This window comes from Dama dama, chromosome 29 (assembly GCF_033118175.1).
Source record: "Dama dama isolate Ldn47 chromosome 29, ASM3311817v1, whole genome shotgun sequence".
In the NCBI taxonomy this organism is placed as follows: Eukaryota; Metazoa; Chordata; class Mammalia; order Artiodactyla; family Cervidae; genus Dama; species Dama dama.
Window position 1 is genome coordinate 68,012,286 of NC_083709.1, and position 13,170 is coordinate 68,025,455.

Genomic DNA, 13,170 nt, shown 5'->3' on the forward strand with positions numbered 1-13,170 from the left:
ATCTGTGTATGAAAAGTGGCCCTAGTATGCATTCTTTGATTCCCAAGTACCTGACACCTAGCATCCACTGACTCTTAAAATTTTATGTGAAAAAAAATCAGTTACCCATAAACATGAAGACATATTTATCGTAAGAGTCCTTTTCCTACCAAGAAATGAGTATTACAAATTTGCTATTTTAGTATCTTATTTACATATGGAATTGGAGGAAGGAAGGAAGTGATAATCTGAGTCTACAGTATCTAGCACAGTTTCTAGCTTCCCCCCTGTGCCATCCCCCCACCCCGCCCCAAGTTCTTCCTCTGCTATTCACTGTAAACTCAGGAAAGGTGAAATTACTCAGAGTGGTCTAAGTTTGATATGCTTAAGAAAACAGGCTGAGGAAAATTTAGCTCAGACGGTAAAGTGTCTGCCTATAATGCGGGAGACCCAGTTTCGATCCCTGGGTCGGGAAGATCCCCTGGAGAAGGAAATGGCAACCCACTCCAGTAGTCTTGCCTGGAAAATCCCATGGACTGAGGTTTCTAGTAGGCTACAGTCCATGGGGTCGCAAATAGTCGGACATGACTTCACTTTCACTTTCTGTCAGATCTGGAATAAATAAGCACCTTGCAACTTAAGGAACAATAAAGTAAAAAATACAAATTCTTTTTATGGTGATGAACTTCTAAACAGCAGAATGCTTGCTAACAACAGTGAGGGTTTGGTTAGAGGAAAAAGTAGATGTTAAATTAAATGCCCTTCTCTTCAGCTTCTTAAACAGCATCACTGTTTCACTAAGCTAACAACAATATTTTACTAAGAATGATTTTCTCAAGATTTAATAGGTTTAAGGTTTAACTTACACTTTTATTTTTATGTTCAATAAAGAATCCATGTCTTACACTTGTGACCAATGAAAACAATGGTTATTACAAAAATTGAGTGAAATTCTATAATTGATGTGAAGGTTCAATAGTAAGCTTATTAAATTTTATTCAAAAGTATACCAAAAATATATAGCTGCTGAGTTTTACTAATGATGGTAAGATGAGCAATTCATTAGATCATTTCCTGGTTCTAATTTTCATCTAGCACATTTCTAAACATTTTTTTTGCAATATCTTTATTATTTCAAGTAATTTATATATTCTTTTTCTTCTGTCAGCTCAGATAGTCAGAGACAATGCTATTTGAATTTGGGGAAGAAGAGCATCACGTACGTTCCCACTGCTATATCACACCCAGCAGGGGTCTTCATTATGTTTCCACTGTCCCATAAAAAGTAGTCTTCAGTCTCTTGGTATCACAAACATATGTGCACTTAGCTACTTTCTTCCCTCCTAAATAAACATACAAACTGGGGGAAAGGAAACTATAGTAGGTCCACCGTGGTCCTTGTCAGATGACTATATATACCTTAGACTAAGTTATAGTAGGTCCACTGTGGTCCTTGTCAGATGACTGTATATACCTTAGCTGTGAAACCAGCAAGCTGACCCAATGGAACCAGCTTGAAAGGTCAGGTTAGTGATACACGTCTCTTTGAAAAACAAAATTAAGGAATTCTGTTTTTTAGAACAGGGACTTTTTTCTCCACTGAAAGGAAAGGAAAGGTATTCTGGGCCAAAAGATCAGATAGGAAAACCAAGAGTCAGTGCAGAATCTCTACTGTAAATACAGAGGACTGATGAGCGAAGCCTGGGACACCACCAGTGTCAGAGGTTAGAGATGAAAAACCAGCAAAAGAATCTGAGGAAGGATGGGTGAGTGGAACAGAAACGGTGGATAAGAGGAAAATCAAGAAGGTCTGCAAGGTGGTTAAAATAGTAAGGAAGTGTGTTGAATGCTGCTGAAAGGGCAAGACAGGTTAGTTAACCTTGACAAGAGCAGTTTCAAAAGATTGGTAGGGATGCAAACCTAAGTGGAATGGGTTCAGGAGATAACAGGAGGAAGGAATGAAAATAGAAACAGCCTTCTTGAAGCATTTAACTGAGAGCAGAGAAATGGGATGGAAGACGGAGAGGGGTGAGGATTCAAGAGGAATTATGGTGGGTGCTGTGCCAAACCACCCAGATTTCACCTTTGGACGCAGGAACTCAATCCGCCAGCAGCTACGAGGGTTGGCTACAGACGCCACACAGCTGCATCCCCCTTAGGAGATGCCTTCAGCTGAAGGAAGCTGCCTGCAGACAGTACACCGGCCCAGCATCCCCTGTGTGGTGGCTAGGCAATGCAAGGGCAGAAAGGCCCCGCCCTCTGGCCTTGCTCAGGATTTCTCTGAAGGGCCATTTAGCATCAGATACCTGTGGGTGACTGCAGCCATGAAATTAAAAGACGCTTACTCCTTGGAAGGAAAGTTATGACCAACCTAGATAGTATGTTGAAAGGCAGAGACATTGCTTCGCCAACAAAGGTCCGTCTGGTCAAGGCTATGGTTTTTCCAGTGGTCATGTATGGATGTGAGAGTTGGACTGTGAAGAAAGCTGAGTGCCGAAAAATTGATGCTTTTGAACTATGGTGTTGGAGAAGACTCTTGAGAGTCAATTTGGACTGCAAGGAGATCCAACCAGTCCATCCTGAAGGAGATAAGTCCTGGGTGTTCACTGGAAGGACTGATGCTGAAGCTGACACTCCAATACTTTGGCCACCTCATGCGAAGAATTGACTCGTTGGAAAAGACCCTGATGCTGGGAGGGATTGGGGGTAGGAGGAGAAGATGACAGAGGATGAGATGGCTGGATGGCATCACCGACTCGATGGGCATGGGTTTGAGTAAACTCCGGAGTTTGTGATGGACAGGGAGGCCCGGCGTGCTGCGATTCATGGGGTCGGACACGACTGAGCGACTGAACTGAACTGAATCTGTGGGACTGACTAAAGCTGCTTTCTCAACCAGGGCGACTATTCTGGCTTGCCCAGCACTGAGGTTTCCGGCTAAACTGGGATAGTCCTGCATGGTTGATCACCCTATTTGCATCTGCACCACAGTTCAACTTCTCCTCCCGCCCAGACTTGTTTCACTTGCTCTCGAAAGTGTTTCCCGGTCCCCCCAAATACTCCCCCTAAAACCTCCTGTACAAAATCTCAGCATCTCCTCCAGGGGAACAAATTTGCAACAGGGCTTTTTTTTAAAAGTCAGAGGAAATCACAGCCCTTCTGAATCCTACAGGGAATGATCCAACAAAAGGGAGGGAGAATTGATGGGTCACGATTGTTGGGTAGCTGATGTAGGTGGGATTGAGGAGTTTGGCCTTAAATAGGAGAGGGCTTTCCAACGGAATCTTCCTGACCTAGGTATCAAACCTATTTTAAAGGTGTATGCAAGAATGATTCCAACACTGGCTAGTGGAGCGAGTTGAGGCATGAAGGTGGTGAAGCAGAGACGAGGTGGCAGGATGAAAAGATCATGAGAGGGTCTAGTGGGGCTGAGCTGTTTGTATTGGGAGGAAAGAAGTCACATCTAAATCTAGGCTATGGCTGTGGGGTTGAGTGATTAAGGAAGGCTGGGGTCTGAAAATGACTTTGCAGAGAAAGCAGATCTTGGCAGGAGGAAACTTTCAACTTTTCCCCACCAAATCTAAACCTTCATTACAAGTAGTAGGCAGAATGCCCCCACCCCAAAATGACTATTGTCCTAACCTCCAAACCTGTTAATATGTATCTCATATGGCAAGAGGGGGTTTGGAGATGTGATTAAGGATTCAAGGAAGATTCCCTAATTTGTAGTTTAAGCAGCTATGTTGATGGAGCTGTTTACTGAATTTAAGCAAAAAATTTCCAGTGAAAAGTAATGGGTCCAGTTTTGGACCTGCCAAGCTGAAAATACCTGAGATGGAGATGCTAGGTGGGCAGATGGATAGCCAAACACGGCCAACAGTTCAACTTGAAATAAACATTGGGACTTTTTTCAAGATACATGGTAATTAAAGCCATGGTCACAGCTGATAAAGTTTATAAATAAAAGATAATCCAGGACCAGAAAGTACTTCAAGCCTGATCAGTGAATAAAATTCTGCCAAAGGTGGTGGAACAGATAAAGGATCTACCCTAGATCTGAAGAGGATGAGGCCACAGTAACAGGAAATGAGGAAGGAGTGCTATAAATGCATTGGTTTGCTATTGCTGCTCTAATAAATTATTCAAACTTACAACAACACAAATTACCTTACGGTTGTGAAGGTCAGAAGTTTGAAACAGGTCTTGAGGGGTTAAAGTCAAGGTGTCCGCAGCCCTGCGGTCCTTCTGGAGGTTCTAGGGGAAAATCTGTGCCCCACCCTTCCCAGCTTCTGGATCACAGAGGCGGCCCACATTCCTTGGCATGTGGCCGTATCATTCCAACCTCTGCTTCTGTTGCAACATCTTCTCTGACTCAGCTTTCTTTCTCCCTCTTATAAAACCCATGTAATGACACTGGGTCTACCCAGATAATTTAAGATACTCCCTGCACCTCCAGAGTCTTCCCTGAATTCTTTCTTTCCCCTACACTGCTGCTGCTGCTGCTAAGTCACTTCAGTCGTGGGCGACTCTGTGTGACCCCATAGGTGGCAGCCCACCAGGCTCCCCCGTCCCTGGGATTCTCCAGGCAAGAACACTGGAGTGGGTTGCCATTTCCTTCTCCAATGCATGAAAGTGAAAAGTGAAAGTGAAGTTGCTCAGTCATGTCCGACTCTTAGCGACCCCATGGACTGCAGCCCACCAGGCTCCTCCGTCCATGGGATTCTCCAGGCAACAGTACTGGAGTGGGGTGCCACTGCCGTCTCCTTCCCCTACACTACATTCCTCTGAATCAACATGTACTGGCCTGCTCATTCCATCCTCTTTGACCTTCCCTTCAAATCTAAGCCCCCCATTGCGTCTAGGTTTAAGTAAGCAATTTTGAACTCCTCTTGATCAATATGATTTGAACACCTTAATCAATTCCTACCTGGCTCCCCCTTCTCTACACTTTCCCCATAAGATAACTATAGTTTTTCCCTCAAATCTGAATCAGCAGCAAGGTGAGGTCCTTCAGATATCCATTTGTGTGGCATCCTTTGATGAATTATAGACCCCAAAATGGCAGTCTCATGATTGTCTATTCCCAGCTTCTAGCACAAGAGCGTGACATATAATAGAAACTGTAACTGATAAATATTTGCAAGAGAACAAGCATCTCACTTTAATATAATAAAACAGTTCTGTAATGTTGGAGGCTGTTTCACACTTTGCCAGATTCTGCCCTGTACTTTAGAGCAGGTGTCCCGTAAACCAAATTCAGCTTGTCCCAAATAAGCCCTTTTTCCAGGAAAAACTTAAGACAAAACAGCACCCCTCATGACACTGAACACTGAACAATTTAAATACATGGCAAAAAGTTTAGCTGATTTAGTGTGATAAGTTCAGAAAACTAAGCCTAGGAAAATCAAAAGGATATGCAGGAAAAGGCAACAACAGTGTCTGGAGTCCTAATGAAATCACACTAATAAGTACACAGAAAGGAAGCAGAAATGAGATGTGTGAGAGACGGAGGTGAGGACAGGAAAGAGACATAGTCCTCACATGCAGGAGAAGTCAGCAGGCAATGTCTAAAACAGAAAAATCATAAAGTAACAACATAATTGTTATTTATAGACAGGAAGTAAACTCAAGGTAATTCTTGAAAAAGAGGTGAATGTCATGGTATCTGGGAGGAAAGTTAAGGACTCTCCCCTTCTCCCAACAAACCTGGAGAATTGCCTGACTTTAAAAATACAGCATTTTCCCCTTTGGTGGTTTTACATATTCTCAGGCTCAAGTAGTAATGCTGCCTTTCATAAAGCCTTCTTAAGAATAGAACCATGTTGTTTTATCAGGACAAGCAAATTCTCCAGTCCCAAACAGGAGGAACTCAATTTAATGTGGTTTGTAATAGTCTCAATGTTACAGTCGTCTCACCAGTGATTGTTCATTTGCAGCAAAAATGTGGGTTAAAGAAAAATAAAATAAGAAAAATAAAAGCCCTATTTTTCTTATTAAAAATATGACATGTTTGTGTGCTGGTTTCCATGAAACAATAACTAATGGAGAGGAATTCTTCAACAAATATACTCCAAACAGAAGTAAAAAGGTACACAGAAATGACTCACAAGACAGGGCCATTGCAGACATAATTCCCTTATAATTCATACTTGCTAGAAAATGGAGTTTGACATCATGATGTACAATTACACCAACATTCATCGAGGCTGATATCACAGGTATAAGGGAACACTAGAACCGTAAAACGTCTCTTCATACTTGCCAAAAAGTTTTAGCTATAAAGGTCAGTTACCAGAGCCAAAATTGTTCTTAACAAGCAGAATTTTTATGTCCATTCAGTCGAAGAGTCTCTTCCATCTTTCTGGGCCTATTCACTTGCAGATAGGAGAAGAAACTGCAGCCAGGTTCTTCACACCATGCATTCACACGTGACACCCACTCTTCATATGCTGTCCAATTTCTTTAAGATAAAAGGAGCTGAAAGGAAAACAAACCCAGAATCTGTTCATCACAAGTTACATTATGGAATTACAGGACTGGGAGATAAATTTCACAGTTCAACACATTTTTCAAACAAATGATGGCTAAGCCTTGGCCTCTGCGCCCAGCAAAAGCTAACTGCTGTCTTTCAAGGGAGCCCATCCCACCATCGTGCAGCTACAACTATTATAAAGTTCACTCTTACACTATATAAAATCTTCTCTTCACGTAGTTCTCCTCTTAGGACATAAAGAAGAAATCTAATCCTCCTTCAAATGACAAGTTTTTACTTTGTGATGTAACTGTCAAAGGAACAAAACTCTGACAGTCCTATTTCAGTTATTATGAGTAGGGTGGTGTAGATAAAAATGTCTAGCAAACAAGGAAGTGCTGTCACAGGGATCTAAAGAAGTGATATTATTGTCTTGTGTAACAGTGCTATGGCCAAAATAAGCATGGGAAAAGATGCTCAGCATCATCAATCATTAGAGAAATGCAAAACAAAACTACAGGGACATACCAGTTCACACCCAAGAGGATGGCTACTGTCAAAAAACTTGGCAAGGATGTGGAAAAATGGTACTCTTGTACCCTGCTGCTGAGAGTGTAAAAATGGTATTGCTGCTATGGAACACAGTATAGTGGTTCCTGAAAAAAAAAAAAGATGGTGGGGTGCTGCCAGCAGCTGGGAGGGGCAGGGAATGGGGAATTACTGTTTAACAGCTATACAGTTCAGTTTTACAAAAGAAAACGTGTTCTGGAGATGGTGGTGATGATTACACAATATTATTAATGTATTTAATACATTAAATACTTAAAAAAAAACCTATTTCTTATCAGAAAAAAATAACAGTCATCAAAAGAATGGATAAAGTGTGGTATATCCATACAATGGAATATTATTTGGCAGTAAAAAGGAAATAGTGACACATGCTACAATATGGGCAAACCTTGAAAACATTATGCTAGACATGGTCACATACTGTACAGTTCCATTTATAAAAGATATCTGAAATAGGGAAACCTCTGAAGACAAAGAGTCCCTTAGTGGTTGCCAGGGGCTAGAGAAGGGGGAAAATGAGAGAATGACAGCTAATGGGCATGGTGTTTCTTTCAGAAGGGAAGAAAATGTTTTAAAATAGATTGTGGTGATGGCTGCACAACTCTTGACTATACAAAGAACCAATGAACTGTATACTTTAAATGGGTTAAGTGAATAACATGCAAATTATATCTCAATTTAAAAAGTGGTAAGGATCAGTATTCTGTTTTGTTTTGAAACTGATTCATCTCAAAGACAAAGGTCCCTGAAAAGCAGCCAATGTTTCACTGGCAACTAAGTCAACCAAAAAAAGGTAGGAGGAGGAAATTAGTCAAGTTGAGAGTTGCAAGCTGTTGAAGGAACAAGAGGACTTGGTAGTTTCCGTTTTCCAAGGGCTCCCTCTCCTGGGGAAGCAGAGTGACACCACAGACAGTCACAGGGACACGGGAAGAGAGACCCGACCTCAAGAACTCTGGCCTTAGGCCCAACAGGAGCCTTACACAGGATGACCGTCATTTATGGTATGGCCTTCATTTATCAGAATCACCTCTGCCTCTCTATCCAGACCTACCAACAACATAGAACAAGGAACAATGAAAAGGAAAACTGAACTGGAAATCGAGCAACAGGGGCAATGCACTTCTAAAATTCCTATCAGTAAAACTAGAGCACTGATCTAGAAAACTGTGTCTAGCTCTAGTACTGTGTGCCTATAATTCTACTACTTGGCGTTAAGTCCCCTCTGAACGTGCAGTTCTCATTTACAAAGAGGATATACAGAGACTCGGGCCAAGATCAGCCAATGCAAATAGTTTCTACCAAACGTAAAAAAAAAAAAAAAAAAAATGCTCAGGAATTACCATTAACCCTATCGATCCTTTCTTCTCCTTAAAAAAAAAGAAAAGAAAAAGTAATTACCTACTTCACCCTCTGTACAAATAAAAGGAACAAAATCTTCTGGATTTCAGCGGTCAGCACTAATGGAAACTTGGCAGTCAGTTAAGAACTCTGGATTCTAGGTCAAGATCATTCACTGAATCGCTGAATGACCTTGAGCCAGCTATTGCTCCACTCTAGACACCAGTTTTTCTGTTTGCAAAACGAGGGGTTGCTCCTGGGGATAAAGTTAGTTTTGTTGTTTAGTCGCCAAGTCGCATCCGACTCTGCGACCCCATATACTTTAGCTCTCTGTCCATGTGAGTTCCCAGGCAAGAATACCGGAGTGGGTTCCCATTTCCTTCTCCAGGGGATCTTCCCGATCCCAGGGATCGCACCCGCAAACCTTAAGAGGTTCTTTCAACTCAATCGTCCTTAAGACGAGGAGGGGCTGAGTGATTAACCTCAGGGTCCGGCTCGCCGCGTGCACTCGGTACCCGACGCTGACCCGCCAATCCGAAGCCTTGCCCGCCCGCGCCCGCCGCCCTCAACGTGCACAGCCCTTGCTCCCCGCAACCGCTGAGCTCTGGCTCCAAGGCCCCCACAGGGCCGGTGGGACCCGAGCCGGGAGGGCAGGGGGCGGCGAGCGCCCTGCGAGTCTCGCGGCCACAGCCTGGGAGGGTACTTACTGACTCGCAACAGGGCCACGTAGATGAGGAAGTTCCGTATGGAGGAGATCACATCCTCGCGCATCTTCCGTTTCATCTCCTCCGGGTCCAGCTTCGGCGCAAGGCCCTCGATCCGGAACATCTCAGCTCTCGCTAACGGCTTCCAGCTGCCACCCTCTCGACTCTTCTCCGCAGCCTCCCGGCGCCCGGAATTCGGCCCAACCCCATTTCCTGTTCCCGCCCCTCATTTTCACGCGTGGCGACGAGAGCCTGCGAAGGACAAACTTTCTCCTTAAATTGAGCTGTTCTGAAGGAGGACGGCCTGAAGAGGGTGCTCGCCGTCTTAGCGACGCAGGACTTGTGTTCTCCCAGGGCTTTTGTTTAACAACCTCTGCCCTGAGCCCTGTGCGCGTAGCTGCAGGGAGCCCGTTAGAAGGGGAGGTTTGCATAGGTACCATCATAAATAATAATCGTTAACACTTACGGATACTCATACAGTGCAATCCCATGAATTCGATGTTATAATCTTCATTTCCTAGATGAGAAAACTGAAGCACTGAGATCTTTAAAACAACAGCTTGCCCAAATTTGTTTTAAAATATCTCGGAGCGGGGAACGTGTTGGGGAAGAAAGGTGAACGGATATTAGCAAACTACTGAAAATTACTTAAGCTGGTGATGGTGTATCACTTTAGTTAATCCTGGTCTTCTATTTTGAGTATTTTTGAACTTTTTAATGATAAAAGATAAAGATGGTGAAACTTGCTCAAGATTACACAACTAGTAAGTTGCTGAGCAGAGTTTTATACCTAGTTAGACTGATAAGATCCCAGACACAGAGTGTTCAACATTTTTCATATTATTGTTGTCTTCTCATTTCTGGAGTTAACCGATCATCAAATTATAGTATTGGTCCAACACTATACTTTGACAATACTATCAAAGTATAGTATTGGACCAATAATACCTTATATATGAATCAAGTTTAGATCTGTTCAACATCTTACATTTTTACAGATTTACGGGAGAGGCTTAGAAACCACGACTTTAAAGTCGGTCTGCGATGGGCAGAGGCAAGGTTCTAACGCAAATAATTATAATGTCAAGTTGAATTCTCTTTCCCGTGAACCCTGTTGTTCCTCTGTTAGTCTTATTAGACATTAGCGCCTGCTTAGATGGGCATCTCTGGAGCCAGAAGGAAGGAATTTAATGCAACCAGATTTCCTGTCGAAGAATCATCAAACGGTTGTTAGAAGGCTGCTGCCCCAAATTATGCACGCCGACCAGTCATATATATAATTCTTAGACATGAACCAGATGACTGAACTGATGAACTCAAAAGCAGAACGCTCCTTCTTCAGTGTGCTATGCACTTTGCATAGTGACAGTGGATTTTAGATGAATTAGAGCAAGAATTTAACTATGGGAGGAACTGATAACTCTTAAGTGTTGCTGACCACCTTCCTGATGGACAGAATGGGTCAAGAAAGGGAACTCATCTGCCTATTCAGGCTTTAGTAACTTCTTGCATCTATAATTCATGCAGTGGAAGAGCAGAGACAGCTCTGAAATGGGAGGGGCTGACTCCCGAGGAAGAGCTCCACCTAACCTTTGAGAGCGTTTAGAAAGCCTGCAGTGATGCTCGAAAGTAGCAGGGGCTGTGGAAAGAGCTTGAACCGGAAGACTGGAGACACAGCCTTCAGATCGGCACTACGGTATCTAGCGTGTGAGGCGGGACAAGTCTCTGTTCCACCGCAGCCGTGTTTCTTCAGTTATAAAGAGAGGAGACATGATTCAATTCTCTTGAGAGTCCCTTTCGCTTCTAACAGTCTGTGCATTTGAATTCTAATTGTATCATCTAGGGCGTTCTGGTCTGGAGGGTATGGACATCGAAATATTATCAGATGTGGTGAGATATCAGAATGTGTGTGTTTTCCATGGTAGGAAGAATGTAGCATCCCACATCCATCTGAATAGTGAGGCAAAACGGATTGGAAAGGGGTGAGTTCTTAAGTGATTCCAGTAACTTGGGTCTCTAATGCTGACTGAATTTAGATAAACAGTTCTCATATGGAACTACCCGTTTTTTTCTTTGTTAAGATGCTCTTGAGTAACTTCCCTGGATTCATAGGGAACCAAAGAGGGGAGAAATTAATAGAAAATCATACTTCTTGCTGAGAAAGAACAGATGGTTAGCATTTGCATTTTGTTCATCCAATGTTTACTTGATGATATGGTAATTTGTGGCTGATCTGTTAAAGGACAGTGTTACTCTCGTAACAATTCTCTTCCAAAGGTCTAGTGCTTGCCTTGTTGTAGAGAGACAGGAAAGTAGTGGGTGGAAATATGACGTAGCTGTGTCTTGGGGTGAGGAATTGGTTCTGGTCGCAGGCTAGAAGGTGAACTGTTCCTGTCTCAGAAATGTTCATCCTGATTAACTCTCTTCCCCTTGCATGGTTCCTCTAGTTGTAATGGAGGAAACAGTAAAAGAGGTTTGGCTATTTGTCTTTTCTCTTCATGGTTTTTATTTTTTCGCTTTTTTGTTTGTTATGTTAGTGGTGGTATTGTCCAGTTATGGTTGGTGTAGGTGAGGTAAATTGAGAGACCATGCTTCAGGAAGTTAATACTGGAATTAGCTGTTTCACATCTTGGACCCCTCATTTTGTTCCTCACTGAAATGATGAGGGACTTGGGTCAAATCTTTAAAGTCACTTGCAGTTCTAAAATGCTGAAATTCTGTGTCTGTCTTTCCTGTTCTTCCTTTATAATCTTGCATTAAAGGCTAAAAGCAGAGAATTCCCTGTACTTCGCCACAGAAGGCAAAAGTAAAAAGTATGCACACGTAATTTAATATTGATATTGTATTATTTAGTCTGATCAAATGGTAGTTGATGTCACAACCTGTCTTGTTTTTCATTTCCATCCCAGGAGGGCTTTAAGAGCTGTTTCCTTTGCCTCAACTTCCCAGATGGTACTGTACACAAGCATTCACTGTGTACAGACTACCCAAAAATAATTAACCGTTTCAATGTCTATCACTGGGGAGGAATTTGTATTTGCAAAGTCAGAGACTGCGAGGTGACTCATGATTGGGGAATAATTCCAGCATATAATCACAGGAACTTTGTGGCTTCTGATTTATAGGGGATGTGTAGTTTTCACGTATTGAACCTACAGCCCCTTCAGGTGAGAAAACAGGTCCAGAGAGAAGCTAGTTAGAGGCAGAGCCAGCTGGGGCTGGGGTAGGAGTCTGTGCCCTCAGCTTGCCAGTTTTCTCAGTGTACCTTGCAGCTTTTGATATTTTGTGGATATTCTCATTGATAATCCTCCACTCAGGGGTGTGGATTGTAAGAATGGGTTGTTGTTGAACCCATTTTGGAAAGGGCAGGCTGAGGGGAGCCCTTCTTTCCATGTTTCTACGTGCATCACCAGTAATTAATCTAGGCTGTGTTATTATCTAGCTCCAAACTTCTCCTTCCTCTTTTCTTCAGGAGATGAACCTGGTTTGGTGTTCCCCAAATAAACTTGACTTTGAAGCCCACTCAGGACCCATGATGAATGAAACAAAGGTCAGCACGAGGAAAGGCCATTTGGGCCCCCTGCTCTGTGACAAAGCTAGCCAGAGTCCTCCCCCATCAGATGGGGTGACACTTCTGGGAGTTACTGCCCAGCTAGAGGCATCTTTAGAAAGAGAGGCCTTCTGAGCCTCAAAAGATGAGTAGAATTTTGATAACCTTCATCTCACTAGCATTTATTTTCTATGATATCCTGCGTGTATGTGTGTGCTCAGCCGCTCAGGACCCCCTGGACTACAGCCTGCCAGGATCCTCTGTCCATGGGATTCTCCAGGCAAGAATACTGGAGTGGCTTGCCATTTCCTCCTCCAGGGGATCTTCCTGACCCAGGGATCAAACCCATGTCTCCGGAGGCTCCTACATTGGCAGCAGGATTCTTGACCATTGAGCCCCCTGGGTACCCCATAATGCCCTGTTCTCTATCTAACTTTTATGACTTTGTTCTCCGGACTTTGTTGATCTCTTTCCAAGTAGACTGTAAGCACCTCAAGTACAAACAACATGTCCTTTAAGCCTCTAAACAATTCACAACAGGTATTTATACATGGTGA

The 13,170-nt window shown here is 43.0% G+C and overlaps 1 protein-coding gene across 1 annotated transcript; it reads right to left on the reverse strand.

Moving 5' to 3' along the window:
* Window positions 1–5,113: 5,113 nt before the first annotated feature.
* Window positions 5,114–9,273, reverse strand: TOMM5 (translocase of outer mitochondrial membrane 5). Its single transcript, XM_061132114.1, has 2 exons — window positions 9,067–9,273; window positions 5,114–6,456 (listed from the first exon to the last, which is right to left on the reverse strand). The coding sequence occupies exons 1-2, from the start codon at window positions 9,185–9,187 to the stop codon at window positions 6,422–6,424; spliced, it is 156 nt and encodes a 51-aa protein (XP_060988097.1). The 5' UTR covers window positions 9,188–9,273; the 3' UTR covers window positions 5,114–6,421.
* Between the last annotated feature and the right edge of the window lie 3,897 nt (window positions 9,274–13,170).

Excerpts from the sequence above, each read along its gene's own strand:
- TOMM5 (XM_061132114.1), bottom strand. The coding sequence starts at position 9,187 with ATGTTCCGGATCGAGGGCCTTGCGCCGAAGCTGGACCCGGAGGAGATG. Across the intron at positions 6,457-9,066 it reads CGTGGCCCTGTTGCGAGTCA|CTCCTTTTATCTTAAAGAAA; the intron begins GTAAGTACCCTC and ends TTTTCCTTTCAG.